Genomic DNA, 27,163 nt, shown 5'->3' with positions numbered 1-27,163 from the left:
AGCTGCCTACCAGGTTGAATACAACCTTTACCCTCTCCAGTGGCACTGTGCATCAGAGCCAGCAGCTCACAAGCAAGAAAGGCAAAACAACCATTTCTAACTGCCTGAAATTATAGGGAAGGATGGGACAGAGGGCATTTAAAGGGCTAGAACCTCAGCATGTGATGCAGCAGATGCACAAGTCTTTTCTGCAAGTGCTGCACTGAGTCCAGCTCAGGGGTTGGATGCTCACTGCAAACGGTTTTTGCATGGTCCTGACCTGGAAGAAGTTGGTGGTAGGGCCTCCTAGCACTTTGGACCTGATTCTCTGTGTTTGCTGTTCATGGTAAACACAGAATAACATAAATTGCTACCGAGAAGCAATAACTGGGACAAGAGGGAATAGATCTGATTGTTATGTCAGCTTTTCAATTACACTAACAGCTGGCAAATACTGCACGCTTTTCAAGGGAGAAGGTCTCTCATGGCCAGAGGTTGCAGCAGTAAAACTGGATAATGAGTTGTGCTCTGATTCCTTTAAGTCTCCTGGAAAATGCTAGAAATAGCTGCTTTGTCAGGGCTGTGAGCTAAAATGCTTAATCATCGTTATCTCTAAATAAAAGCAACATATCTCAATCCTTACATAAATTCATATGTATCAGTGACATGACTGACAGGATTTAACCACTGTAGGACAAACTCAGTTCTACATAGAGAACAGATTTATCAGATTGTGATGTGACAGTCGTGGTCTTGGGAGGGTGACAGGTGCCATTTCAGAGGCTTCAGAAAACAGGATAATATGCCAGTCACTTCTGACAGGATTCATCTCACCAAATTTTAGCCATTTAAAAGTCAAATGTTTAGTCTGAAAAAGTCATGAAGATCTTTTTGCACCCAATGAAAAGGAAGATGCACATCCAACTGTTTATCCCAGTATTTTAGGAAGAGAAGAATCTCCCAGATTGCTTATTTCTGCTAGGAAGGAGTTAGCAGATTGAGAATGATGCTTCAAGTTGGATGAAAAGGATCTCATACTTTATAATGCATAAGGAAGTTTTTATATATCATTGCATGGAACTGGTATTGTATTGCTGGCAAGAAGCTTAATTATATGGTAATTTAAATTTCACAGATTTAAGAAGAGACCTACTTCAGAGTAGGACAAAGCAGTTTTAAAAGAGGAATAATAAATACTGGATAAAACCCCAATTTTATACCAGTTTTGGTTAATCTGAGGAACTTGTTGCCCTTGATATTACTAGGCAGATTATAAATAGAATAGAAGTATGTTCCATTAGTTGGATGCGTTTCAGAAAAATCCCCCACAATATGGATAGGATTGTACTGTAATCATCCAACACAAAGTCTGTTGATGTGTCATGTTTTATTTCTGGTCTTTGCTTACCACAAATATCCAAGTGTTTTGTATATTTTTGTCAAACTGCAAGTGTAAGTTAAATGCTGCCATGATATTTCACAGTCAATACAAAAAAATGCCATTGGCAAGGCCATCTGGGAGAGTGGAAAAAGCAACAGCAACACAATCTGTAGAGGTGTTAGGAGAAACAAATAAAAACTGCAGGGAGCAATCCTACAAAGAACATCTTGTGTAAACCTATGGACATGTTATTTTTAAAATTTAACACCTTAACATTGCACAGTAATACTTCCTAAAGTGGTAATGCTGAAAAACAAGCACAGAACAAAACCAAATCACTTACTAACAGACAGAGAGGGGATATTGGGTCTGTGTTTCGCAGGCATTGTACTGCCAGCACAGGTACTTTGGTTTTAATTCCACAAATCTGTGATTCCCGATGTTCCCTTGGTGCATTTAATGTAAAAGAAATATTTAGACCATTCATGTGTTCTTAAACATAAACAATGATTCCAGCAAAACAGTCTTAACAAGCTAGGACTGCAGTATCAGATCCAAGAGTTTAAATTGACTCTCGCATCATTGTCTTTTTACAAGGCTCCTGAATATTTACATGCCAGTTCATTGGCAGAAACGAAAGTGTGCAGAAGTGCAAGCTGTATTTATTTTTCTCCCAATGACCCGTGGTTTCAGGCTGGCAGAAATTGCACATTCCCTGCTGAAGCTGGCTCCGTACGACACGCAGACGATGGAGAGCCGCGGGCTCCGGCGCTACATCATGGAGATGCTGCCCATCACTGACTGGACAGCCGAGGCGGTGAGACCTGCCCTGATCCTCATCTTAAAGAGATTGGATCGTATGTTCAATAAAATTCACAAGATGCCAACTCTGAGGTGAGCAGGTACTCCGGAAACCCCCTGGGGTCCGTTTCTGATGTTGCAAGCCTTGAAGTGTGGGTATGTCATCTACCTCAAGCTGTCATGTTGCAGTGAGTCTTTACAACACACCAGAAAATTACAGGTGTTTTTTATCTCTGTAAGTGTGTTTATGTTGATGTTTTTGTTGTGTCTTCTGGTAGCAGCATGGTTATTAAGAACTAAAGAGAGAACTTCCAGAAACATAATTTTCCTAAAAGAAGTCTCCAGATTTTTTCCATCTTATTGCCCTTTTAATTAACTTTTGCTGTGAGATTTTTAATGGAAAGTTAAACTGTAGTAAGAGTATTTCTAGCATGGCAGTACTGTTATGTCCTCTGTAAAGACAAAAATAGTCAGGAGCTATGCAGTTGATTCTGATTGCTCCCTAGTAAAAGGCAAAGAACTGCATCAACTGCTTCTGGTCCGTGCCTATTGGAAGCCTGGTATATCACACAGCAGCATTATGGTATGTACAGGCTTTGGCAACTTCAAGAGGTATTGTCTATGGAGCATCCCTGCTTGGAGGCAGTGGTACCAATCCAGTCTGGGTGGTATAAAATCACTCAGACCTGTGAATCTTCCAGTGATCTAAGAGTCATTGGTCTTGGTCACCCTCATGGGCATATGTCCTCAACTGCTTGAATGGCACTTCATTGGCAGTCTCAGCTGAGAAGCCAAATCATGTTAAAGAGCGTCAGAATTATGTCCCAGTAGAAAACAAAGATGGAACAAATAATAGGGAGGTGATATCTTCTTTCTGGCATCACTATCCTTTTTCTTTGGCTAACCTGCCTTAAAATACTCCACCCTTGTAGGGAATTCAGAGGCAGAAATGTTGGTGCTTCTCTCTCCTTTTGGTTTGATTCTTTGACATGTCTTGCCTGTTCATTCCTTCTTTGCCCACTCATACTTCCTTCTGCCTCAAAGGCAGACAGGGTTTTCTGTTCCTGAAGATCTTTCTTCCTTACGTAAGCTGAGTGGGTGTTCATAAATTAAAATTCCTTTCATATTGTCTCTCTCTATGCCTGTACCTATGCTTGGCTTAAATTAATCTTTTGTCCATGAACGGGCAGCAAAGCCACTGGACCAAATGCAGCAACTATATTTAAGCATCACTGAGTCAAGCAGTCTCTTAGGGATGGGTCTGGGTGCCAGACCCCAGGAGCCATCCCTTGGGGTACTCATGGTCAGAGTCTTATACACTGCCTCCTGTGGGCATGCCACTCCAAACCCAGTGTCTGCTGCAATCAGTGGATATGTAAGAACAAGAACAAACCACTATTCTGGAGATGTAGTTACAGTGGGTGCACAAAGGTGAGATATCTTGGTCTGAAGAAGAACTTGCACAGCGAACACTTGATTCCCCTGTGGCTCTGAGAAGCCACCTGAAGAGCTTGACTGGGATATTGTTTAAGGATTGAGCTAACTATAGCTGTGCCAGCCTTTTCTCTTTCTGTCCCAGTAAGTACAGTCAGATGCTGGCTTGTGAACTCCAATGACTACAGAGAGTTAGGCCCTCAGATGAAAGGTGTGAACCACTTCGATGTTACCTAAGCTCTGTCTGCTTATGATTAGAAAGGGGATCAGCATCTGGCATAATCTCTAAATTTTGTTTTGGTGATAAAAGCAAAGTGTCAGGGAAGAAAGGATCCTAGAATGAAGGCCTTTGGTGCTGATGGGGAGTGACTCGTCCCTCCTGCACAAGGTGGAGGTCGTACAGCTGGACCAGTTCACGTTTAGGGCAGTCTGTGTCCGGGAGTGACGCTGGTGGAGCAGCCAGACTGCAGAGGAGCTCACAGAGGGCACTCAGGCTGATGGGGTTTCTCCATGGCAGCGGGAACATCCCCAAGCCCCATGAGATGGGGACCTTTCCCCACACAGGCACACCTGAAGCCACTGTGTGGGCTCCCTCCGGTGCCTTGGCATCACCTCTTCTGTCGGAGGGAAGCGTCAGGGAGTGAAATGCAGCTCCTCCGCCGCTGCTGCCGGGAGGAGTTTGTGTCACCAGCACCAGCCCTCTCTGCCGCATTCCTGGTCCCTCAGACAAACCCCCCGGTGTGCTCTGTGGCTCTGTGCCTTCCTGGACTGCGTGGGTGAAGCGTTCTCTGTGCTCTCCTGGACGTCGTTGCTGTCTGACACGTCTCCTCTGTGGGCTTCAGTGTGTGTCGGTCGCCGTGTTTGGGCGTCTGGTGGGGGGCAGGAGCCCGCGGCTAACGGCACCTACTGTTGTATTATTGCAGGCGCCAGGTTGAGTGGGAGCCTGCCAGCAGTTTGATTGAAGGGGTTTGTTTGACACTTCAGAGGCAGCCTATCATATCCTTCCTGCCTCACCTTAGGTCTCTGATCAATGTCTGTGTCAATCTGGTGAGTAGCCGAGCGGCAACCCCATGAACCTTTGCTAAACCTTCCCCTGCTGTTGATTTCTCTGGAGTGAAGATGACAAGTTTATTCCCATTCCTGTCATTTTACCTGTCCCCTTTACCCCTCACAAGGGGACTCTGCAGGTGACACTAAAGACAGGAAGGTTCATTTTTGAAGTGGTGCATGGGGAGATACAGTGACCGGCAGCAGCGGTCAAGCAATTTATTTTCCATTACTTCCCACGCACCACTTTGAAGATCCACCTTTGCCAGACTGAGCTGAGAGCTGAGGGCTGCAAGTTGGAGAGTGGGGTGGTGGAGACTGCACACACCTGGTAGAGACGGGGAGAGGGTGGCACTGGGGATACCTACCGTCCCCAGTGGGGAAGGGCCCTGATTGCTCTGTCAGAGGCCAGCGGGTGCTGCATAGTTAGAGGGGTTTACAAGGTGAATTGACTCCACCGTGTGTAATGTCCCTGGCTTGATCTAGTGCAGGTTTGCACTGTACAATATTCAGATCCCTCTCGTGGTAAAGTTGATGCTCCTAAGTGTGTTACAACAGACAAGTGATGTGGACAGAGATTGCCTGGTCATTCAGTGACAGACCATAGTGTTTCTGCAGACGTTACACTGGGGACAAGCCCCCACTTTGATATCCGTGTAACTCCAGCCACTTGGGCAAACAGGCGTGCTTTCATTCCATGTGCAAAAATATAAATTAAAGGGGAAAGGTTGCATTAGAATGTTACTGTTATTGGGTTTTATAACATTTTCTCCTTAGAGCATAAATGCTGTCACCTTATCTAGCAGCTTACAAAAAAACCTTTCAGGGTTCACCAGTGCTCTGTGGAGCTTTAAAAACGATGATCATTAGCCGAAATGCAATGTCAGGTTTTGCCAGGTTCCTGTCTTTCAAGTCAATTCAGCACTCCTTGCTGCAAGGGCAGGGGAGCTCCAACCTGTCAGAGTCCATAAGATTTCTTCCTTGTCCAAGCAGAGGTAGCAGCTACCTGGTACTAATGCAGATCTGGGACCTCAGATTACTTAGGAGTTGTTCCATGGGGAGGTTGCTACACAGTTAGCTCAAGTAGGAGCTTGTCAAGCAAGCATGGCAGATTGAATCACCCTAGCAAGCTCTCCAAGGAGCTCACAGTAAGAATTAGCCAGTGCTCTGAAAACTTCTGTTTTGAAGTTTGAATAAGAATGAGCCAGTGCTCATACTCCTACTGCTGCAAGTATTTCACCTTTAGCTGTCAGAACTGAGTGCACTGTGAGCTGTGCATGACTGTATGTTGTATCATGTGTAGAGCATGAAGCCCAAAAATCATATCCGGGAAGGTGGGGAAATATCTCAATGATAATCCATAATGATGTAAAGAAGAGCCTCTGACTCTTTTCCTTCTAAATTGTCCTTTGATTTTCTGGCAAGAAAAACTGGTTGCTGCCTCTTTCCCCAGGCTGAATTTGGAAAAGAAGCATGCATTCATTTCCCATAAGCTTAGGCATCTGACAGGTACCTTCTCCCTGTTCCTATCATCTAGATGTGCCTGGTGAGAAACAGGCATATGCAGGCCTGTGATTTAATTCCTCCTGAGGGACACATCCCAAACAGTACAAATAACTCTCCCCTAGAAGTGGTATTGCCTTGTGATGATTATTCAAGGAGTTCCAGACAACCAGGTCACATGCAGGTGGCTCTGCTTCAGACATCTGGGGTCAATCATGCTTAGAGTTCCCCAAAACAGGCTGTGTTTGAGAGGAATCTGAACATTGTACAAAACCTGGCTTGGGTCAGACTTAGGACATTATTTTTCAAGCAAGGGAAGGGCTCTGTCCACTTTCAATGCAGACTTTTTGCTTTGATGACAGATTTTTATTTGTTACAGTTGTCAAATGACATATCCTCCAACTCTAGCTGTTCCACCAGTCCAGTGCTGGTCATTCAGGGCTGGTACTGGGTACATTTATAAATGTACCGGGTTACCTGTGCACTCCTCCCATCCATGCTGGTTCCCTCTTTTCTCCTTCCCTTTCCCTGCTGGAACACCGTCTCCTCACTGGCCCCAGCTCTTGCAAGGACCACTGGGGGGGCTGGTTCTGCTGGATCCACCCCAACCCAGTGCTCAATGAAAGGCACCTCCATTTCACTGACGTTGGAGGATATGGCATGGATGAAACTGTAAGTAGCCAGCTGTGGTGATGTGCTCTGTTTGTATTGCAGGTGATGGGAGTGGTAGGACCCTCCAGTGTGGCTGACGGATTACCCCTTCTTCATCTCAGCCCTTATCTCTCGCCACCTCTGCCCTTCAGCACAGCTGTTGTCCGGCTTGTAGCATTGCAGATACAGGTGTGTCTGCCCTGGCCCACGGCCAGGCCTCTAGAGCTTCTGGTTGAGACACCAGCTCATCAGTGCTCTGTTTTCTTTCTGCAAAAGCTGGGCAAAAACTGTGGAACATACGCCAAAATTTAAGGAGAAGCAGCATGTCAATTCTCCCGTCTTTCTGAAGGCTTGAACTGAGCTCAGAATTCATCTGTTGGGGCCAGGTGCACAGCAAGCATCCATCAGCTTAACACTGCCTTTGAAGTCCAGGGAGTTTGGCTGATGGATGCTGTTTAAGGCTCTGACAAGCAGGTCAGGATTCTCTGCAGGATCTAAGGAGTTAGCATAAGACTTCTGCCACAGGAAGATGGGCCCTGGCTTGGGTTACATCCATGCAACCCTTCCTGTCTTCCTGCGGCACCATGTGTGCAACTGAGAGTGGAGTTTGTGCTCTTCTGCTCTTACCTGAGCTGGTCACACAGTGTGCCAGAACAAAAAGCAGGGCAACTTGGCTTTTCAGCTGCTGACGCAATGGTATCCTTGTTGCCAGAATTAAAAAAAAAAAAAAAAATTCCAGAATTTTTGGTGAATTTCACCACTATTCCTTTCTCATAGCAGCACTATAACTTTTTACAGAGTCTCTCTGCCTCAGTGTCCTTTTCCTTCCCCACTGGCATGAAATTAGGCTGGATGGTGACCAAAGAAGTGACAAATTTCCTTATCTAGCTCCAACTTGCATTTTAAAATATGCATTGGTACATCCAGTTGAATACTTAGGCAGGTATTTCTGAGCAGCAGGGTGGCTTGGGAAGGAAGGCTTACAGGGACCAACACACAAAGCTGTCCCTCAGAGCATGAGGCACCAAAGGACTTCTTTGGCACAAACTGACACAAAAAGAGAACCAACTTCTTCTAGCTCTGAGGTAATGATTCTATAATCGAAAGAAAAGGCCACTTTCACCTGCTGTGAAATATTATATATTAAAAAAAACCCAAGATACCAAATTAATACATTTTTTAAAATCACTATTATTATCCTCTTCTCCCTCCCTGTTCACTTCTTTGCGGGCTTAAATATAATGAAAACCAAACGTCAGGAAAAACACGAGTCATAATTCCCAATACTGCCAGCAGAACACAAAACAGAAGTACTTCACACCCCATCAGAGAACATCTCCTAGAATTTCTCAGCTCAGGTCTGCAAGCTTGAGGAATTGCAAGGTTCAGTTGCATTTCACAGAAAAGTCTGTAGCAACTGGGATGTTGTAAATGAGCAAAGGTTCTAGGACAGCCATTTGAATTACCTCTAAAAGGTGAAAGACATTTCAATTTAAGCTTGACTGTGTGTCAAGAGGTAAACATGCATTTTGTTTATTTTTCAGAAGTTCATCCCTTGTGTTAGGGAGGATGACAGGGCAGCACAAAGTGAGGCAGAACAAAAATATGCTTGGGAATAGCCTCCATGTTCAGACAGGAGAAAATTTAGATAATGTCATTTGTGCAGTTTCCTCTGTTCCTTTTTTTTATTCTCTATAGTCTGTGTCAGATCTTGATACCATTCACAGCAGTGCAGAGCTTAGGACTAACATTCAGCTGACTCCTGTGGGATACATCTGATTTTGTTAATGATAACTGGGAGTTAGGAGTCTGGGCTTCTTATGTTTGGCTATGACATGAGCAGGTGATCCCTGTGTTACTCTGTGAATTCCCTTTCCTCCTGACTAAGTGGTCTGAGGGCATCTTATTCAATCAGGTCATCAGTGCTGTGTGAACATAATTGTGTGAACAGGGTGGCCGGGGGATGGTCATTCCCTGCAGTGACTTGTGTGCGTGATCTGCTGATGAAATCGTTTAATCCTTTTTTATTATTACTGCACAGGCTTTGAAAGAAGATTTTCCCCTAAGCCATGTCGTCTCCCCATTCACCAATCAGGAAAGAAGGGAAGGAATGCTTTTAAACCTACTGATTCCATTTGTGCTCACAGTAGGATCGGGAAGCAAAGGTCTGACTAATTTAACAAAAAGAATTTTTGTCGCCCTTTTCTGACAACTGATGTTTGCACTTTCCCTGCTCTATTTTATTTTTATTTTTTTAATTTGGGTTTCTGTCTCTGGCAGTATCGCAGCTAAAGTGCCCTCTGGGTCTGAGACTGAAAAGAGCCCCATTGGGATTAGTTATTATTTCTTCTCTTTATTTCAGCTGTGCCTTAGTTCTTGAGTCAGGTCTTACACAGATGTGCTCCTGCTTTTGAAACTGGAGGGCAGGGCAAGACAAATCTGTTGTAGCAGAGGACACAGAGGGGAGAAAAGGTCACAGAAACTGTGCCCCTCCTGGATCACAGTTTGCCCAATCCATGCCACTTGTCTTGCACAAGTCCTGCTCCTTGCTTTCTACTGTAGAGGGTCTTCACTGGTAAATCCCTAAATGAAAGCAAAGAGTAAAGGGAGAGGGGAATGCCAAAAGGAGATGAGACCTCTGAAGGGGACATTTCTTTGTGCTCTGTAGCTCTGTGTTTGTGCGTGTTTGTGTTGGTGCTAAAATAAACTTTGCCTTTGCTTACAGGAGGAGAAGCAGCATAACAAGGTGTGGGGGACGGAGTTTTGGCTTAGGGGACATTTGAGATGCACCCCATTTTGGAGCTGAACAGGGTCTGGATCTTTTGAGTGTCTGTGATGGGATGTAGTCTGATGTTTCTCTCTCTTTCCCCTCCCAATGCATCTCAGACAGCCCCTGGCTGGAGCAGCCTGAGGTCCTGCTGCTGCTCCAGACTGTAATCAATATCCTCCTGCCACCTCGCATCATCAGCACTTCCCGCAGCAAGAACTTCATGCTGGAGAGCTCCCCGGCCCACTGCTCCACGCCAGGGGATGCAGGGAAGGACCTGCGGCGGGAAGGGCTGGCGGAATCCACCAGCCAGGCTGCCTACCTGGGTGAGTGATGGATTCTGCTGACTGCTGGGGAGAGACACAGTCAAGGTGCACTGCTCCAGGCTGTAGAGAGCACCAAAGAAAACCATCTCAGGCAGGAGATGGCTGACTGACCTCTTCAGAGCTGCTTTAGGCCTTGTCCTGAACAGGGGGCCAGGCCAGAGCGTGAAGTCAGGAGTATCTCTGGAATATATCACAACATGAGCAGTGTCTGCACTGCTGCTGGAGGAGGAGCAGCACAGGTAGAAGTCACTCAGTTTTCACACTGCCAGACTACAGCAGTGAAGCCACAAAGACGAGTCAGACTGCCCATCAACCCTGTCTTGGTTTGGGAAGACAGGTGCCTCCTGAGGAAGGCAGGAGCCTCCCTTGAAGATGTAAACCTCCTCCCTCCGTATTTTTATAATTTTGAAATCAAGGGCTCTCAGGCAAAGATATGGGAATAGGAATCACAGTTCTTTACTAGGAATATTAAAATAAAAAGTAGTAGTGCAAAAAAGCACACAAACAAAAAGAAAACGCTGACAGAGTCGGAATACAACCTGACACCCTGTCGGTCAGTCCAATTAAATCATTGCTTCAGTCCTCCTGGAGGGACAGATGTGGTTCTGTTGAAGCAATGATCCTGTAGAAGGGTGTAGTTTTCCTCCCAAGGTCCACTGGTGGTGAGATGGGTCCAGCCTTCCTCTGGGAATCCAGTGCAAACAGGCTGCCCTGGTGTTCTGAATCTCAGATTTTTATCCAGGTAGGAATGCTTGGCTCCTCCCCCTGGGTGGAGCATCTCCCAATGGGATGATGTAATTGTATCAGTCATGCAGTGAGCCTCGATAGCCCATTAACAGCAGATATCCCCTGGAGGGAGGATGAGTCCTGGAAGAGATAAGGAACACTGCCCCATCTGGTTTTAACAGCTGGCCCATTAACAGGTCTGCACACTTTAAGCATTGTTTTGAACTTCATTGCTATTCATCCCCATTTGTAATGCCATGCTCTTGCTCTTGTAAATCACTGCCTTTGGCTTACTGGACCATATTTGTATTTAAATTGCAGTGTGGCCATGACTCATGCAGCTGCACTGCTAGTAAGGTTCTTGTCGTCACCCTGTAAATCATCTGCAGGTTATTGTGCTCACTGGGTGACTCTCTGTGTGGATATGCTTGGTCAAGATTTATGAGGTTGTCTGATCAGCCAGGGCTGTATTCCTACTCTGAGCTGCTTTCAAAATATCTGATTCTGAGAAGATGAAAGAACTCTGCAGGGAAGGGAGAGGAAACGCTAGAGTGAGAAAATACAGAGGAATTTAGGTATGAAGTAGAAAAATTTCTCTTGAAATGGGGCTGCCAGTCCTGATCCTGAAGGCCTTTACTACTAGAAGGCTGGTTGCTCCTTCCCTGTCATGTTTGGAGACTGATAGAAAAGACAGTTGTGACTCTGAGGTGTGTGGACATGCATGTGCATGTTCATGCAAAACATGCCCACAGAGGTTTGTGCTCACTGTGGCCCCCCTGTCCTTCCCCCAGTGCTTGTGAGGGACACTGGTAACATCTCTGACTGCCCTTTGCTGATGTGTGTTCCCCTGTAGCCCTGAAGGTGATCCTTGTTTGCTTTGAACGCCAGCTGGACAGCCAGTGGTACTGGCTGAGCCTGCAAGTCAAAGAGATGGCCCTGCGGAAGGTGGGAGGGCTGGCCCTGTGGGATTTCCTCGACTTTATCGTGCGGACACGGATCCCCATCTTTGTGCTCCTTCGGCCCTTCATCCAGTGCAAGGTAACAGTTGCTCTAGCTCCTGCTTCACTCCCTGAAGGCTAGATAGCCCTTGCTCCCCAGCTGAGAACAGAGGAACAGCGCTTCTGGAAGCAACCAGAATATGTAGCCAGTAACCTTTCAGAAGTTAGCAGGCCTAAGAACCATTTGAAACTAAATCACAGAGCTTTTCCCTAGCCAAAACTAAAGAGTATGCCAGTCATCCAGGAGCTCTGATCCATGGAGTGCAGCTAGCCTTACTTCCTCTGGATGGGGAAGTGCAGGTGTACTTAATTCTACAATGAAGACATTCCAAGCACTTTGAAGGAGTGTGGATGTGCTGAACCCGGGAGGGTGTTGGCAGAAATCTTCTAGTCATCTCTCTTCTGCATAGAGCTGGGCAATACAGCCAACAGCCAGGACAGACCACACCCCTTTCCATCTCTTGGATGAAGGTTCTGACAGGACTTTTGTGGATGAACAGGCAGCTGCTGGGATAAGGCATCTGGAGTTTAAGTTAATCCCAGCTCTTTGCCGGTTACCAGGTAGACTAGCACATGGTATTTAGCACCTTATTTAGTCTGCCTTGTTTCTCAGACAGACTAAATTGTCATGGAGGAAGGAGCTGTCTCATGACAGGATCATGAGGCTATCCTCAGGATCCTGTTATGAGACAGCTCCTTCCTGCTTCCCTTGGCATAAGGAGCCCTTCTCTCCATGCACCCTGTGCCACTGAGGTTTTGATCTTTGTTCAGCCAAATACAAGATTGTCCCTGAAAGACAGGTGAAAACCTCACAGATGGAGTCAAAACCTCTCAACTACAAAGCCTGCTGGCTGCAGGCTCATGCTAGTCTGGACACTACTCCCAGTTCCCTGGGCACCATCTCCCTGCAATGCTAATGCATCCCGATTTTGCAGCTGCTGGCCCAGCCAGCTGAGAACCACGAGGAGCTGACTGCCCGACAGCACATCTCGGACCAGCTGGAGAGACGGTTCATCCCACGCCCACTGTGCAAGAGCTCCCTCATCGCCGAGTTCAACAACGAGCTGAAGATCCTGAAGGAGGCCGTGCACAGCGGGTCTGGTAAGGAAGGCACGGGGAGCTCAGGGTCACCAACCCGGGCTGGACAGCTGCTTGCCCCTACAGTAACTTGGGAGGCAGACCTGGCCTCTGCCCAAAGTGGGAATGGGGCAGTTCACACACCCTGCCAGCCTGCCCCTGGAGCTTATGCTCAGCCTTGCCACTGAACAGCCAACAGAAGTCCAGGTTAGTTGTGAAATGCACCTATTTTTCCACCAAGACTGAGTCCCATTCCCCTCTTGCTGTCTCAGCTGGCTTGTGCGGCGAGCCCCTCCATGCCATTGTGAAGCCAAAGCTCCTTGTGCGGAAAGGTCTGGCTGTTCAAGCAGTAGCAGATCTTCCTCCTCCTTTCTCCTGGTTTCTGATTTTTCTCTACTGTGACATCCAGATCAGCATCCCTGAGCTGCTGGGGCACGTCCAAATTCTCTCCTGCACAAGGAGAGACTTCTCTCCAGTGACAGCCACCTCTGTTGCCACGAGATGGCAGCTGCTGCCCATACATGGCAAGCGGTTTATGTGCTTTGTTCTTAGGAAAACAAATCCAAAAGGAAATGCTTCAGTCTTTTTTCCTCGGCAGTAATTTGCCTTGTTTCTAAATGTTGAAGCTGATCTGTAAAATTCAGGTTGTGAAAATCAGACTGCATAAGTAAAACAGAGATTTTGGAAAGGTGAGGTGAGGAAGGCAGCTGTTAGTGTTTTATCACCTCTGCCCCCCTGTCACAGTATCACAGAATCATTAAAGTTGGAAAAGACCTCTGAGATCATCAGTTTAAACCTTTGGCTGATCACCACCTTGTCAGCTAGACCATGGCACCAATTCCAGTCATTTCCTAAACACCTCCAGGGGTGGTGACTCCACCGCCCCCCTGGGCAGCCCACTCTAATGCTTAGCAACCCTTTCCATGAAGAAATTCCTCCTGTCCTGGTGGAGCTTGAGGCCAATTCCTCTTGTCCTGTTGCTGGTGGCAGGAGAGGCCAACTCCAGCCTGGCTCCGCTCTCGTGTCAGGAGGTTGCAGAGAGTGAGAAGGTCTCCCTGCTCCCCCAGTCCAGGCAGAACGAGGTGCCCAGTGTGACAGGAATGCTTGGCTTGCCGTTGATTCCCGGTTCCATCACTGACTTGGGTTTGGTTTTCCCCCTCTTGCGCAGCTTACCAAGGGAAGACATCTGTCAGCACCGTGGGCACCTCCACGTCTGCCTACCGCCTGAGCCTGGCCACCATGTCCCGCTCCAACACGGGCACGGGCACGGTGTGGGAGCAGGACAGCGAGCCCTCCCAGCAGGCCTCGCAGGACACGCTGAGCCGCACGGATGAGGAGGATGAAGAAAGTACGTGGCCACATGCTAAGCCCCCAACACTGAAGATGTTTTCTTGATGCCCAGAGGCCGTCTGGGAGGGGAACAGAGTTGCCCCTGTCCCAGTGTGAATCAAAGGCCCACAGGAGCGTGAGGTTGAGCAGCTGGTACACGGTGTTAAAGTTTGGGTTGTAACATTGCCTTCTGAGCTGTGGTTTTAAAAACTGAGGTTTTTAGTGCCTAAGACCCGGGCTGATGTGCAGTTGTCACAGTGCTGACAAGGCACTTGGCAGCCAGGCCTCTCTTTGGCCATCATGACAGTGGGCAGGGGCTGTGGCTCTGTAGTTAGGATCCTTTTCCTGCATCAAGCATCAAGCAGAAGGAGTCACAATGGGGGGCTCAAAAGAAAGGCTCACACAGTTACGGAATTGCCTTTTGGGAAAGAGCAGTTAGCCTGAAACTTTGCAGGTTCAGCCCAATTTTATTTTATCTGGATTCATCGCTAAACTTTGTACAACCACCCAGAGCTGCACTGCATGTACGTTGTTCAGCTATTTACTCACTGTGGCAAAATATGGTTTCAGCCTCAGATTAATTCTGAGCCACTGTGTGGAACGGTAAGTGCCATCTTCCTATCTGAACTGTGGCATTATTTCCTCAGCCCTGCCTTGGATAAACACTGCTGTGAAATATTTCAGTACATCAGAATTGAAAAAAAAGGTAAAAAGAGGAGAGGAAATTACCCAAACCCACTCCTTCGTTTTCTTTACTTGTAATTAAAAGTTGTTGTGGAAAAACCCACAATAAAGTAATTTCTTTCTGGATATTTGTTATAATTTGAAACAGCACTGAAAATTTCAAGCAGTCCTGATTGCAATCCAGCTGTATGCATAGTTCTGTTGCAGTATGATGTATTTTAGTCAACTTACCCAAATTTTTGGTGACATTTTAAAATGCATGTCCCGAACGGTGCTGAAGGGTGTCAGTTCTGCATTTTGCTGTCAGATATTTTGGCTTTTTTGTCACAGTGCTTTGCTAGATCATAGCTGTTTATTTCACAGCATGAGAATACCCAGTTACAACTTCTATGCTGGAAACACTGTGTATTAACAAGCAATTTATTAATCACAGGGATTAATGGCTAGTGGAAGCTGAGTTCTGCAAACGTGTTTTCGTGAGAGCCACTTAAGCTGAAAGAACACATAAATCCCTGCCCATATTTGCCAGGTTCCTCATCCTGCAGAGGTTTATGTGTATGTCTTTCTGCATTGTGGCTGTAAAATCTAACAGAATATTCCAATCTGCAGGCTTGGGCTCTTGGTAAGTGAATCCTGGGTACACCTTTGGCATCCTCTTATCTCTTGGCAACTGTCGAGATGCAGGTGGGGTTTGGGTGGTTGTTTCCTCTCCTTTCCTGTTTTTTTTTCTCTCTTTCTAGATGACTCCTTGAGCATGCCCAGTGTGGTAAGTGAACAAGAAACATACCTTATGGGTGCCATTGGGAGGAGGCGGTTCTCCAGCCATCTCTCCAGCATGTCTGCACCTCAGGCTGAGGTGGGCATGTTACCCAGCCAAAGGTAAAAACATGGGCTTTTCACCCTTCCCATTATAACAAGAGCAGAAATGGCCCAGCTACATCAGAGAGGTGGGATAGTGGAATTGGTGCCAGCATAGTGAAGTTAACTTTATTAATCCTGGAATAGTGCTGGACCAAGGGTGCAGGGTGGGAAACAATGATTTTCCAGGGTGATCTGTGTTGCATAGGGTCCATAACAGCAAGCTGTCATCCACAGCAACCTTCCTCTTAAACAGTTTCAGAAAGACTCTATGTTATTATTTTTTTCTGCTACCACTGAAAAGCAAAAGGAAATGTGGTTTTGGGGTATTCATTGAAGCAGGGGACCATACCCAGTTTGTGCAGGGGAGTGGGGAGGAATCTTGAGAAGCTGGGAAAGACGGACAGGGGCAGTTTGATTTACTTTATTTTCTTCCATGTGTTCTTTGTCATTCCTAGAACAGTAACTAGCTCATCACAGAAACTAAATGCTATGTTCAAAGATGACATTTAGTACTGTTTTAAACCTGAAATACTTGTTCATACAAATAGCTTTGAATGCCTTATTCCTGGTTGACATGGAATGGTGAGAAAGAGCCTGTTGGGAAATGTGCATCTTTAGAAGATGTGGAGAGAAGTTTCGCATTTAAACGGGATTTTTTTTTTCTAAATAAGCCATGTTTATTGATTTTATTTGTCCGTGACATAGTTATCCAAGGATATCTGACAATGGACATATTAATTTATGTTATTTCCTTTGAACCTTTAAAGAATATATTCTACATTATGTCTTGACCACCCCTGGAAAATCAAACAACATTGTTCCCTCCCTATTCTTGCTTGGAATTAAATAAATAACCTTGATAGATGAAGGAAAATTAACAGCTGTGGTACCTCTCAGCAGAAATAGGAGAAGTGATTTACAAGAGAGAAGTTACACAGATTTTATCCGAGAGTTTTCACAAAAGGACTTACAGGAACTCATTTGACTCTTGAGCTCAGTCGATTCAGTCCCTTTGTTTCTTGAAAAATTAATATGCCAGACTGCATTTTCCTCAATCTTTCACTACCATCTTCAATGCATAAACTTCATGAGAGTCACAGCTGACTGAGAGCAACGTTTGCTTTGTTCTATCCCAAATCATGGTGATGCTGAGAAAAAAAAGACTTCACTTAACACAAAGCTTCACTCTCTACTTTTTAAGTGTATGGTGTAGCAGGAGAATCACTTTTCATCTGGGTAGGGGAAGGACCAGCTCAGCAAGCCTAATCATAGTCCTCGACATCATGCCCTTTGAGTTATGGATGTCTCTGGGCTTTCAGACTGCCTCACAAATGTAGGCTAATTAATGCTAAGTAATATTATTACTGCTTTCCTGCTGGTAACCCAGCAGACTACTTTCTGTCTTCCTTTCTTTCTTTCATGTTTTTCCTGTGGCCTGAGCAGGCTGCTCCTGCCTGATGGCTGCATTGCAGAAAGGCATTGGAATTGTGTCCCTTTGCCAAGACCCTTGCCAGCTGTTTATTTACAGTTTCATTGCACCATGAGACCTTGTCTTCCAGATGTTTGTCCGTAGAGTTGCACCAGAAAGAGAATGGTCTATAGCTCATGGGAGATAGATCAGCCCTCCCTCAAGGAAGAAGTGGCTCATGGGGACGGAAAAAAGCTTTCTATGAAGCTGGAAGTAAACTGAAATAAATCAAAATGCTGCAGGAAAATTGCTTTGAAAACAGTTCCCTGCCTTATTTCCTTTAGAAACACATCCTATTGAACTTCTCAGCTCCCCAAATCTCAGCAGAGATATAGAAGGCTTCATGCAGTGTAAATTCTCTCTAAAGACTGCTCCTGTTATCAGATGTTCTTCCAGCTCCTCTGAGTCATATGTGCCATTGAGCGTGTGAGACCGATTAATGTTACCGTCCTTTTTTTCCTTTTTTATTCCGTTGATATTTTTTTTCCCTTGAAAACAGAGACAAGCGCATGCTTTTTGCATTTTCTTTCCCTAAATTCTTAATCTCCCTGCCCCTCCTGCAGTGAACCTAATGTCCTCGATGACTCCCCGAGCCTGGCCACTGAGGGCAGCCTCTCTAGGTACAGTGTGAACACTACCTGTCTGTCAGTGTGTGTGCTGGGAAACGAGCTGTTTCCAACCTTCTGTCTCTTCCCCTCACCTTTTGTCACTCTCTCCATCTCTGTCTCTTGTGGCTCATCAATATTCAGGCCTGCAAGTCAAAGGTGTAGCAACCCACCTTCAGTTTTCAGCTTTGATTGCCAATAACTTTGAGAAGGCTAAGGAGAAGGGGAGAGAAAAAGCTGTAGTGAATGAAGCAGCAGGCTGGCCTTGGGGTTTTCCCTTTGTTTAACAATTGTTTGAAAGGCATGAGAAAGATGATCCATGAGGCATTAGCTGTATCCTGTTATAAGCATTAGTCTGAAGGCTTATGTAAAATGGAGACATCTGTTTTTTTTATTCATCTCACAATGCTGTCACCACAAAAGACTTAAGATCAATCTGAGTTTTTTTACCATTCACTGATAAAACTAATTATGGTATGTCCTGTGGAATACAGTATTTTGGGGGTGCTTTACAATAATTCTCATTAATTTTGAAAAGCATTTTCAATTCTCAAATGACACCTTAGAATTCTTGCAGGTGGACACCACAAATACATATCTAAAATGGCTGTTGGTGCTGGAGTTCAGGTCTAGCTGTTCCTCATTACCCACAGACAGGGGAACAAACACAGATGGGTCAGGAGTGAACTTAGAATGGAAGGCTGCACCTTTAACACCCAGATCCGTCATGTAAATCATTCTCCCTGCCCTGCTGCTGTGCTCCCACCTCTCAATCCATCCTCTTGAGGCTGGAGAGCTGTTATGAGTCCCAAGAGCATCTGTTTCCTCCCAGGAGAACACAGCCCCCTGCATTGGCAACATGGAGGGTAACTTGCTATCTCATCCCTGCACCAGTGGAAGCTGTGGATATGTTGAAAAGCGTTTGTGTGAATGGTTTCTGTTCCATTAGCTTGGGTTTTGATGTTGGTAGTGGCTTTTTGGGATGGGGGGACAGGCTGCTGTGTTTGCTCACTCTCCTCAGCTGACAAAAGGAGAGTGTCATCAGTGCTGTCACCAAGCTCATTCCATGCAACATGGTGTCCTTTGTGTGTGTGAACGCTGCTCTGGCAGATTGCTCAGTGATCAGTTAGGAAAAGACATCAGCAGAGGCAGGAGTACTGATACCTGTTTTTTTGACAAAGTAAGATGGACTGCATGGTCATCTGAGCTAAAAAGGTGAAGAGAAATCATTCAATCAAAGATCTTCCATGTTGTCCCTTTAGCAGCACTAAAAACTCCAGCTGAGGAACAGGATAAAGGGCAAGGTCTGGATCTGCGCTAAGGTCATAATGACCTGATACTTGGTTACATCAGGGTTGGTTTTGAAATGTTTTGATCTTGTTAAGTAGAAGGCAGCCAGTCCTAATTACAGTGGTGAGGCTGAGCACTATGAGAAACTTAAGTCAATAAATGTGTTCAAACAGAGTCACTTATTTTGAACCCTGAAATGTAATCAGCTGCACAATGGGTTCCTATTAATTCCTGTCAAAAAAATTTCTCTAGGGACCAGGACACTGTCCACCCTGCTCTATGATACAGAGATCTCCTAAACCAAAGGGGTGAGCAGATGCACTTGAGACTCAGTTCTGCTGGAGTTTATTATCCTTTTCAAAGAGCGGGCACTAATGTGTTAAGGATGGAGCAAAGCCTTAAGAAGGAATGAAGACACTGCAAATATGTCTAAAAAGATTAGGTTAGATCCCTGTGAGGAGGAAAAGATGTTTCAACTGCATTGTTAAATGCGAAAATTGGATTCCTCCTCTAAAGGACAGCAGTAATAAAGCAGATGTTGCAGAAGCTTATTCTGCTGTGGGGATTATAGGGCAGAGTTAATTTGTTTTTACATTCAAGAACATTAGTTCTGAATAAAGCAGGCTTGAGTTTTTCTTACGTAACTTTGGTTTTGGCTGGCGCACAATGAAGGTTTTAGGATCACCTTCTAAATTCACAAGCTGGTGTTTAGTCATAACTGAGATAAAGAAATAAATAATATTTACTAGGGACTAGACCCTTATGGAAGGTAGGAGTCTTAAATAAATTAAACAAATTGTGACAAATACAAAAAAGAATGAAGTCTGTTTCCCTTTGTTCTCCAGCAATTAGATGTCGCCTTGAAGAAAAGCAGGGAAGGCAGGAAGGGGAGAGCACTGAAGTGCTCAGAAAGCTTGGGGTACAGGGCTGAGGAGCATCGTGATCTGCTGTGGTTAAAATAAGAGGACAGGATGTTTTCCCAAATCAGAAAGGAAGAAGGTGAAGCCACTGCAATGGAAATCTGTTGCACAAACATATTTCCCTGTAATGTTTGTGCCTATCCTAGCTTAATGGCTCCTTGCAGGAAAAAATCAGATTGACTCCACACGGCATGGGCAATTGCAGCAGAAGATTTAATGCTAACTGGGCAGGAATGTGTCTGGAAATACAATATATTTAACCCATTCTCCACTGCTTTTGTCCACCAACCCTCTCATTCATATGTCTAGGGACACAAAGTGTGTACACTCTACCATGATGGTGTGGCAAGCATGTGCATCTCTTTAATAGACATTGAAACTCATTGCTTCCTTTGGTTTTTTGTTTGGTTTTTTGTTTGTTTTGGGGTGGGTTTTTTTGGTTTGTTTGGTTTTGGGGTTTGTTTTGTTTTGTTTTGTTTTGTGTGGTTTTTTTTGTTTGGTTGGTTTTTTTTGGCAGCATGGTTTGGTTTTCTTGTAATTCCTAAGCATCACTTCTTTTACTTGCCAGCCCAACAAAATTGTTTTGGCCCTCCCTGTGTGACTGCACTTGTCTGTCATTCTGTGTAGCGCTGGCAACATGCATCCATAAACCTGGGTTGGTTTGATCTTTGATTCACCTCTGCCCTATATAATGGGAGTAACATTACTGTGCAAATAAACCCCTGACAGAGATACTCAGTGACAGGGCATCTTTGTGTTGGGCAGGAAGAAGATCTTGTTTCTTATTCCCAAATAAATCTGGTTTATGTCCTTTAGAAGAACTATTCTTGTAGATCACATTGCCATGATGGGAGGAAATACACTGTCAGCTGAAAAGGCACTTGATTTGGTGTTCCTTGGCTGGGTTCCACAGGCTGTCAGAAAAACAGTATATTCCTGGTCAGGTTTGGTAAACAAGGAGAGACAGAAAAGGAGGGAGGGCAGACAGAGCAAACCCTCTGCCTGCTATGCTCGTTTTTACAGAAACAAGATCAGTAGTTCTGTTCTTTGATGTGAAAAGAAACCCTCACAAACCCTCATGAAGAGAAAGCTTACATCTGACAATTCAGTTACTCATCTGAAATTTGTGGTCATTATCATTCTTTCTCTCTCTCTCTCTCTCCTTCTTCAAAATGTGGGGATAGAGAGCAAAAAGACAGCCACAGGAGGACTGTGCTGTGCACAGGCAGCTCTGCAAAACCCAGCTGCTCTCGGGTCCACCATTTCCCTGCAATAGGTATCTGAAATTTTAGCTTGTAAAATCATCCCAGATTATACCAATTTGTGTAATGATTCAGTCCTGGAAGTAAACATCCACCAGCTCACTTAACTCATTTCACTTACATTATAAGCCAGCCTGAAAATCCCAGACTCCAGCAGGAAGACACAAAGTTCAGCTTTTTTTGCTCGCCTATTGTTTGTCTTGAGTGCATGGGAATAGTTTTTATCTCATGTAGAGCCTCTGTGCCCTCACGCAGTCCATGTTTTTTAATGATACCTGTTATCTAATGACTTTTTCAAGTGTTTTCGTATCGTATGTGAAGTGAGTTTGTTTCAGTTTTGTAAACAGTTTTGTCCTGGATATAATTGCAGTCTTTCTGCTATAGACATGTCTCCTTACTCAGAGTGCTAAGAGTTACCTTTCCTTCATCAGAAATTGTAACAGTATTCTCAAAGCTAGTCCAGTAAACATTTTTTTTTTTTCAATAACTTCTCCAGCTAATTCCTACTTCACTCACATAGTGGTAACCACTGTAAAAACTTCCAGAAATTCAGAAGAGTAAGTTTTTATGTAATCCTAAGGATTAAAGAAATTCACCAAGTAATTTCAGGTAGTCTGGATCACAAACAAAAAGACTAATTAAAGTGCCGGCTCTTTGCTTTAATAAGGAATGATGTGATCCCTCTGGACTTACCAGTCATCTGTGTGCAGTCACTGTCTGTCTGAGTCAAGAGCATATTCCAACTAACAGGAGGTAACTCTTAAGGGCTCTGCTTATCCCATGGCAGGTGTCTGTGTGGTATTTAGGATGCTCGGTATGTAAAGCATGGCAATATCCTATGGAAAAGCAGGGATATATGTTCTAGGGACTGGTGATTTCATTTGGAAGACCTGTCTAAGGAAGAAAAGGACTCAAATATATCTTGTTTTCTTTGGCTTTAAGCTTGCTGCACCTTTTCCTCTTTTTCCAAGGCAGTGCAGCTGTAGTGAGATCGCTGAGGGCATGCCCAGGATTATTAGGCTGCAGTCTGTCAATCAAAAGATAAACAGCTTCAGGGTCCCAAGATGTCTTTCTCCTTGAAGCTGCCCTCTGTCTCCCCTGTAGAAGTGATAGAAACACATGGGAATGGTTCAGTGCAAAGTCTGGTTTTAGTTTAAATGAAAGGGAGGAAGGAATAAGACTTTCAGATCAGGTACCAGACTTTGTCCCTGTCTTGGTTTGAAAGGCATCTGCCAAGGGAGGCGGGAACCTCCCTTGGAGTGAAGAATATGACCCACTTCCCTCCAAATTATTATAACTTTGAAATTAAGGAGATTTCCGGCAAAGATATGGGATAAGGAGCACCAGTTCTTTACTAAAATATATATATATACATATGACAGGGCAGCCAAAGAGAGCAGAGCGCTCCGGCCTCTCTGGGCGGCCCGGCCCTTTCCCCCCGGGGCAGTTCCGCTCACGGCCGCCGGGGGCGCTGCTGGCTCCGGGCGGGTGCGGTGATTGCCCCGCGCCTGCAGGGGGCGCTGTGCCGGCAGCGCGGAGGGGCCGCGGGGATGGCGGACGGGCGCGATGGGAGCGGGGGCTGCGGCTGGAAGGGCTGGGCGGGCTCAGCCAGGGTAGTAAACAAGAGGTTGCAGAAACTCCACGGGTGTAGCAGGAACCACAGGGCATCCCGGCAGGGCAGGGGCTGTGGGTTAGAGTGCCGCAGCAGAAAGCAGCGGGGCTGGGCAGCAGCAGCCAGGCTCCTCCAGAGGGTTGGGGTGCTGGACTTCTCCCCTGAGGCACCCAAAAAGATGGCCAGGGTCCTGTCCACTGGCAGGGTGCCAGTGAGGTCCCAGTTCAATGGCTGCTCTCATGAGCAAACACTTAGCCGGGGTAGGAGAATCAGGGCAAGGCTGGGCTCTGGTGGCAGCAGTGAATTCCCTCCCCAAGCAGCAGCTCAACCCGTCTTCCACGGAAGAGGAGAGAGCAAGAGAGCCAGGAGCCCTGCCAGCCCCTTTTCCCCCAGCCCAGTTCTCGGTACCTCTGCCCCTCCAAGTGAAACCCCCCTGTTAAGAGTGGCCAACTGCACCCTGCCCATGGAAACTCCTCTTGTCTCTCCCAAGTATCAGTTGTTACGGTTTCTTAGTGACAGATGGACAAAATTCCATGAGAGAAATAAAGAAACAGAAGGAAAAATCCTAAACCCCAACAGCCCCAAGGCAGAGCAGGAAACCTTCCATGTTCTGTTCTGCCAAACCTTCTAAGGACAATCGGAAACTTCTGCCAAAGTGAAGAATGAGCTGCTCAGAAGACAAAGCTTTCTAAGCCTCTCCACAGCCATCCTCCATGCCTTGTCTGAACCTGTCCCTAGGCTTGTCTTCCTCCTCCACCCCTGCATTGTCAGGTGATTAGCCTTCATTCTCTTGGTGGTACTGACAAACTCCAGGGAGATCCAGGGGAAGCATCTAGAGAAAAGAATGTTGTTTCCCTTTAGATTAATGCAAGCCAAAGACAAAATGGATTGCAACACTGAGTCTTCAACAGAGTGTATACCAGCTATAGCTGGAAGTTGTTTAAATAGCACATATTGCTCAATGGATTCCAGTCTGGCTTAAAAAAAGCAGCTGCCTGAGTTATAAAAAGTCTCTCTTAACTGTTAGTGACTATTGTAGTCATAAGTCTCTCAGCTAAAGTGTTTTGTGACTGCTAAATGTCCAGCGTTTGGAGGAATGCAGTGCTTTGATAAAAATGAGGGGAGGGTGGTATTTTTACATTAAGGAGGTTGAATGGTCAGTTGAATGGTAGTAGGAGATGGTACATAGCCGAGTATGGTTTACTGCTCAAGTTGCTTCTACTACAGGTTTTCAGATATTTTGTGCCAATATATTAAAAACCAAAAAGCTGTGTTTATCTCTTTCTCTCTCTCTCTCTCTCTCTCTAATTTTTGTTTACTTGTCTCTTTTGTTTGTTAGTCACAAAAAGACTTGAGGCTGCAAGTGTTGAGTGTGGGGCCTTGTTCACATAACTCATGCATCCATTATGTGAATGGATCCTTCGTCACTTTGCGTTTGTTTTTTGTTTGTTGACTTAAATTGAAATTAAAACCAGATGAGAAAATTGTGATGAGTCTTATTTAGGAAGAAAAAAAGTAGCTTTTACAATATTGTCCTTGAAAGAAGGAAAAGCAAACGAGAAGGCTTTTGAGCTAGGAAGCTGATGTTGGCCACTGATGTGGCAAAGGATGCAGAGAAGTGAGTGCTGCTCAGTGGGATGCATCAATCAATGACTGAAAACTGAAATCTGCAGTTATTTATATTTGGATGCTACCTGTGTGTGGCCAAGTCCTGAATGCCATGACTCCACCTCCCACCCTCTCCTAAGCCCCAGAAGCCACAACCCAATAGACATGTCCCCCCCCATCCTTCAAAGACAGTGCTGCTCTTTGAAGTGACTGTGCCATTAGTGGTTGGTCGATCTCTTGTTTATTTATTTATTTTAGTCCCAATTGCCAGGACACCTACTAGTCATGCAGCATGCTTCTGTGCTTGGCCTAATGCTGTCAACATCTAACAGGGTGGCAAGTGTGCAGAGCGAGCCAGGACAGCAGAACCTCCTTCTGCAGCAGCCCCTGGGGCGGAAGAGAGGCCTACGGCAGGTGAGGACACAGGCAGTAAGCAATCCTTCTCTCCTGCTGTGTGATTGGTTTGGCTTTTCTTGGATGTGCCTGTTTGGACATGATGCGTGGATGTGATGTGTCCCTTCTACCTTATTTTTGCTCTACTGGTGCAGTCCCTTGACTTAGCAGGAACCATAGCACAAATCGTAGGTGTGAAGCCAGACAAATCCCTAGGACAGGAGGTGCCCTTTCTTTTAAATTCCTCAGTCTTGTTCTCTGCAGGCTTTTTTCCTAGCACTGTTATTAAATGATGGTCACGCAACCTGCACTGCATTACATTCAGTGTTGAAACTGAAAGGGCACAGAGCCCAGAAGTTCGTATGAAGGAAATGCGTGATCCATGGAAACCTTAAAACACGTTATCTGCTGAAAGTAGAGTGGGTGGACACCTAGAGGTACAGACAGGGACAGTGTGTTCTCCTCTCAGAGAAGCAGCTGTGCAGTATGTGAACACACATCAGCCTAACTCTGTCTCCCAATGTTCAGCTCCGGCGGCCGCTGCTGTCCCGTCAGAAGACGCAGACCGAACCCCGGAGCCGTCACGGAGCTCGGCTTTCCACCACGCGACGGAGCATCCAGCCAAAGCCCAAACCCTGCGGTAGGGCAGTGCTGCTCTCCAGAACCAGCACTCCACACAAAATGCTGTGCTTTTAGCTTAAAGGAGCAGTAGCTTGTTAGCTTATATTAAAGTGAAGTCCCAGCAGCTTTATACTTTTTCCTAGTACATGGATATCCTATCAGAAATCCACCCCCTCAAAACACTTGGATGGTTTCTCCAGAGCTTTCCAAGGTCAAACAGGACATGGACAATGAATTATCTTGTTTCCAAGAGTTGTTGTTTCCCCATTGAGGCAATGGGTTTCCTCTTGTCAGGATGCCTTGTGCAAAACCTCCAGATGTGCAAGTTTGGAAGATGCTATTGAGAGTAGTAGAAAGGAGGAAACGACCCATCATAAGCTTAGCAGTACAGATCTTTAAGGACTGTAAGACTGTTTCAGTCTGCCCTGGATGTTTCCAGGAGTCAGCACTGCCAAGCTGAGCAGGTGGCTGTATTCTGAACCACCTGGAGTGAGCAGTGAGCTTTGGAGGAAACATCTGGAAGAGCAAAGGTTACCAGAGAACTTTCGGGGTTTCTAGGTGCTCAGCAGGAGTGTGCTGGGGCAACACCACTGCTGGAGATGTTTGAAACATAAAAGTTAACCAAAAATAATTAAGAGCAGGAACGGGAATATCAGTTTTACTGTTAAGTTGTTAGTCTAGCTGTCTTTACTCTGTGCTCTTCTGTTACTCCTGGCTAGTGGACTTACTCTGCAGGAATTAGGGGCTATCTGTTGTGCATTCTTTTCTTAGATTTTCCACAAAACCTTGGGCAATTCTCCTATCTTTTTGCCTACCATTTTTTGGTTTTTTGGGTTTTTTTTATTTGAGGGCAGAAATGCCCAACTCATGTGGGAATTCAACTCAATGTATTCTTCTGGAACGGAAAGATGTTTTGGGTGGTATTTTTCTCACCAAGCCATGACAAGGATAGGTGTGCTGGCTAGAATTCAGGAGATTCTCGCTGTGGCTGTAGTGGAAGCCCAGGGTTAAAGACTTATATAAAGATGGAATGAACCACAAATCCTGCCTTAGCTGTAAAACCTCCAGGGATTCCCTCTCTCCTTCTCTTGTGTACGTTCCCAAGTTTTAACCCTCACTTTCCTGGGCTTTGTACCCTTCAGCGGAGCAGAAGCGGTCGGTGACGTTCACTGAAGCCCAGCCTGAGGCTCCCCCAGCCTGCGCCGTGGAGCCAGCACAGCAGCTGGGCTGCAGCCCCCCGGCCCCCAGCCAGCAGGAGCCCCCCAGCAAACCTGTGCTGACTTCCTCCCCTGCCATCGTTGTGGCTGATCTTCACAGCCAGGTAACGTCACTGCTGGGTTTGTAGCCTCTGTCCCAGGCACGGGGAGGCGCCGCATGCATTACAGCCCTGTGATGAAAGCTGCGGGCAAGACAGCAAACTCTGCTGTGTGGCTGTTCTCTAGGCTGTTTGCTGTCAAGCCCCTGCTTCTGTAAAGCCAGTCCCTTCCAGATCTATGCAACAATTCTTCATTTGAAAATGCGTTTTCTGCATCTTCCCTTTCCGTGTTCCCATCACATACAGTGTCCTTCTGGTCCTAATCACCACAGCAAGTTGTCCTCAACAGGTTTTCACACCTTGCCCCCTGAGAGATGCCTCCTTAGGGAAGGAATCTATCAAAGCCTCAGGACTGTTTAAGCATCACATTGCAAAAGAAATTGCTTGTCCAACATTTTTCTGTGTTGGACCCCACTGAGGATGGTGCAGGGACACTCCCAGTCATCCCTTCAACACACCAGGGACATTGAGATCACTTGTATACACCCAGATATCCAGAGTCTTT

The 27,163-nt window shown here is 45.8% G+C and overlaps 1 protein-coding gene across 1 annotated transcript in view; it reads left to right on the top strand.

The window, feature by feature from the left end:
* UNC80 (unc-80 homolog, NALCN channel complex subunit) overlaps positions 1–27,163 on the top strand; it is a 129,139-nt gene that overhangs the window by 97,821 nt on the left and 4,155 nt on the right. Inside the window, exons 52-64 of the mRNA XM_066189462.1 lie at positions 2,054–2,254; positions 4,519–4,642; positions 6,860–6,985; positions 8,838–8,961; positions 9,683–9,889; positions 11,469–11,653; positions 12,549–12,714; positions 13,859–14,038; positions 15,444–15,582; positions 17,596–17,652; positions 24,662–24,743; positions 25,251–25,362; positions 26,486–26,664. Of these exons, the coding sequence (XP_066045559.1) occupies positions 2,054–2,254; positions 4,519–4,642; positions 6,860–6,985; positions 8,838–8,961; positions 9,683–9,889; positions 11,469–11,653; positions 12,549–12,714; positions 13,859–14,038; positions 15,444–15,582; positions 17,596–17,652; positions 24,662–24,743; positions 25,251–25,362; positions 26,486–26,664 (1,882 nt within the window). The remainder of the gene's footprint in view (positions 1–2,053; positions 2,255–4,518; positions 4,643–6,859; positions 6,986–8,837; positions 8,962–9,682; positions 9,890–11,468; positions 11,654–12,548; positions 12,715–13,858; positions 14,039–15,443; positions 15,583–17,595; positions 17,653–24,661; positions 24,744–25,250; positions 25,363–26,485; positions 26,665–27,163) is intronic.

The sequence above is a fragment of the Chamaea fasciata genome, unplaced genomic scaffold (genome assembly GCF_029207755.1).
Source record: "Chamaea fasciata isolate MVZ Bird 193981 ecotype frontalis unplaced genomic scaffold, bChaFas1.0.hap1 SCAF_8, whole genome shotgun sequence".
Lineage (NCBI taxonomy): Eukaryota > Metazoa > Chordata > Aves > Passeriformes > Sylviidae > Chamaea > Chamaea fasciata.
The sequence above is the reverse complement of the archived record's forward strand: the minus strand, read 5'-3'. Positions and strand labels throughout refer to the sequence as shown.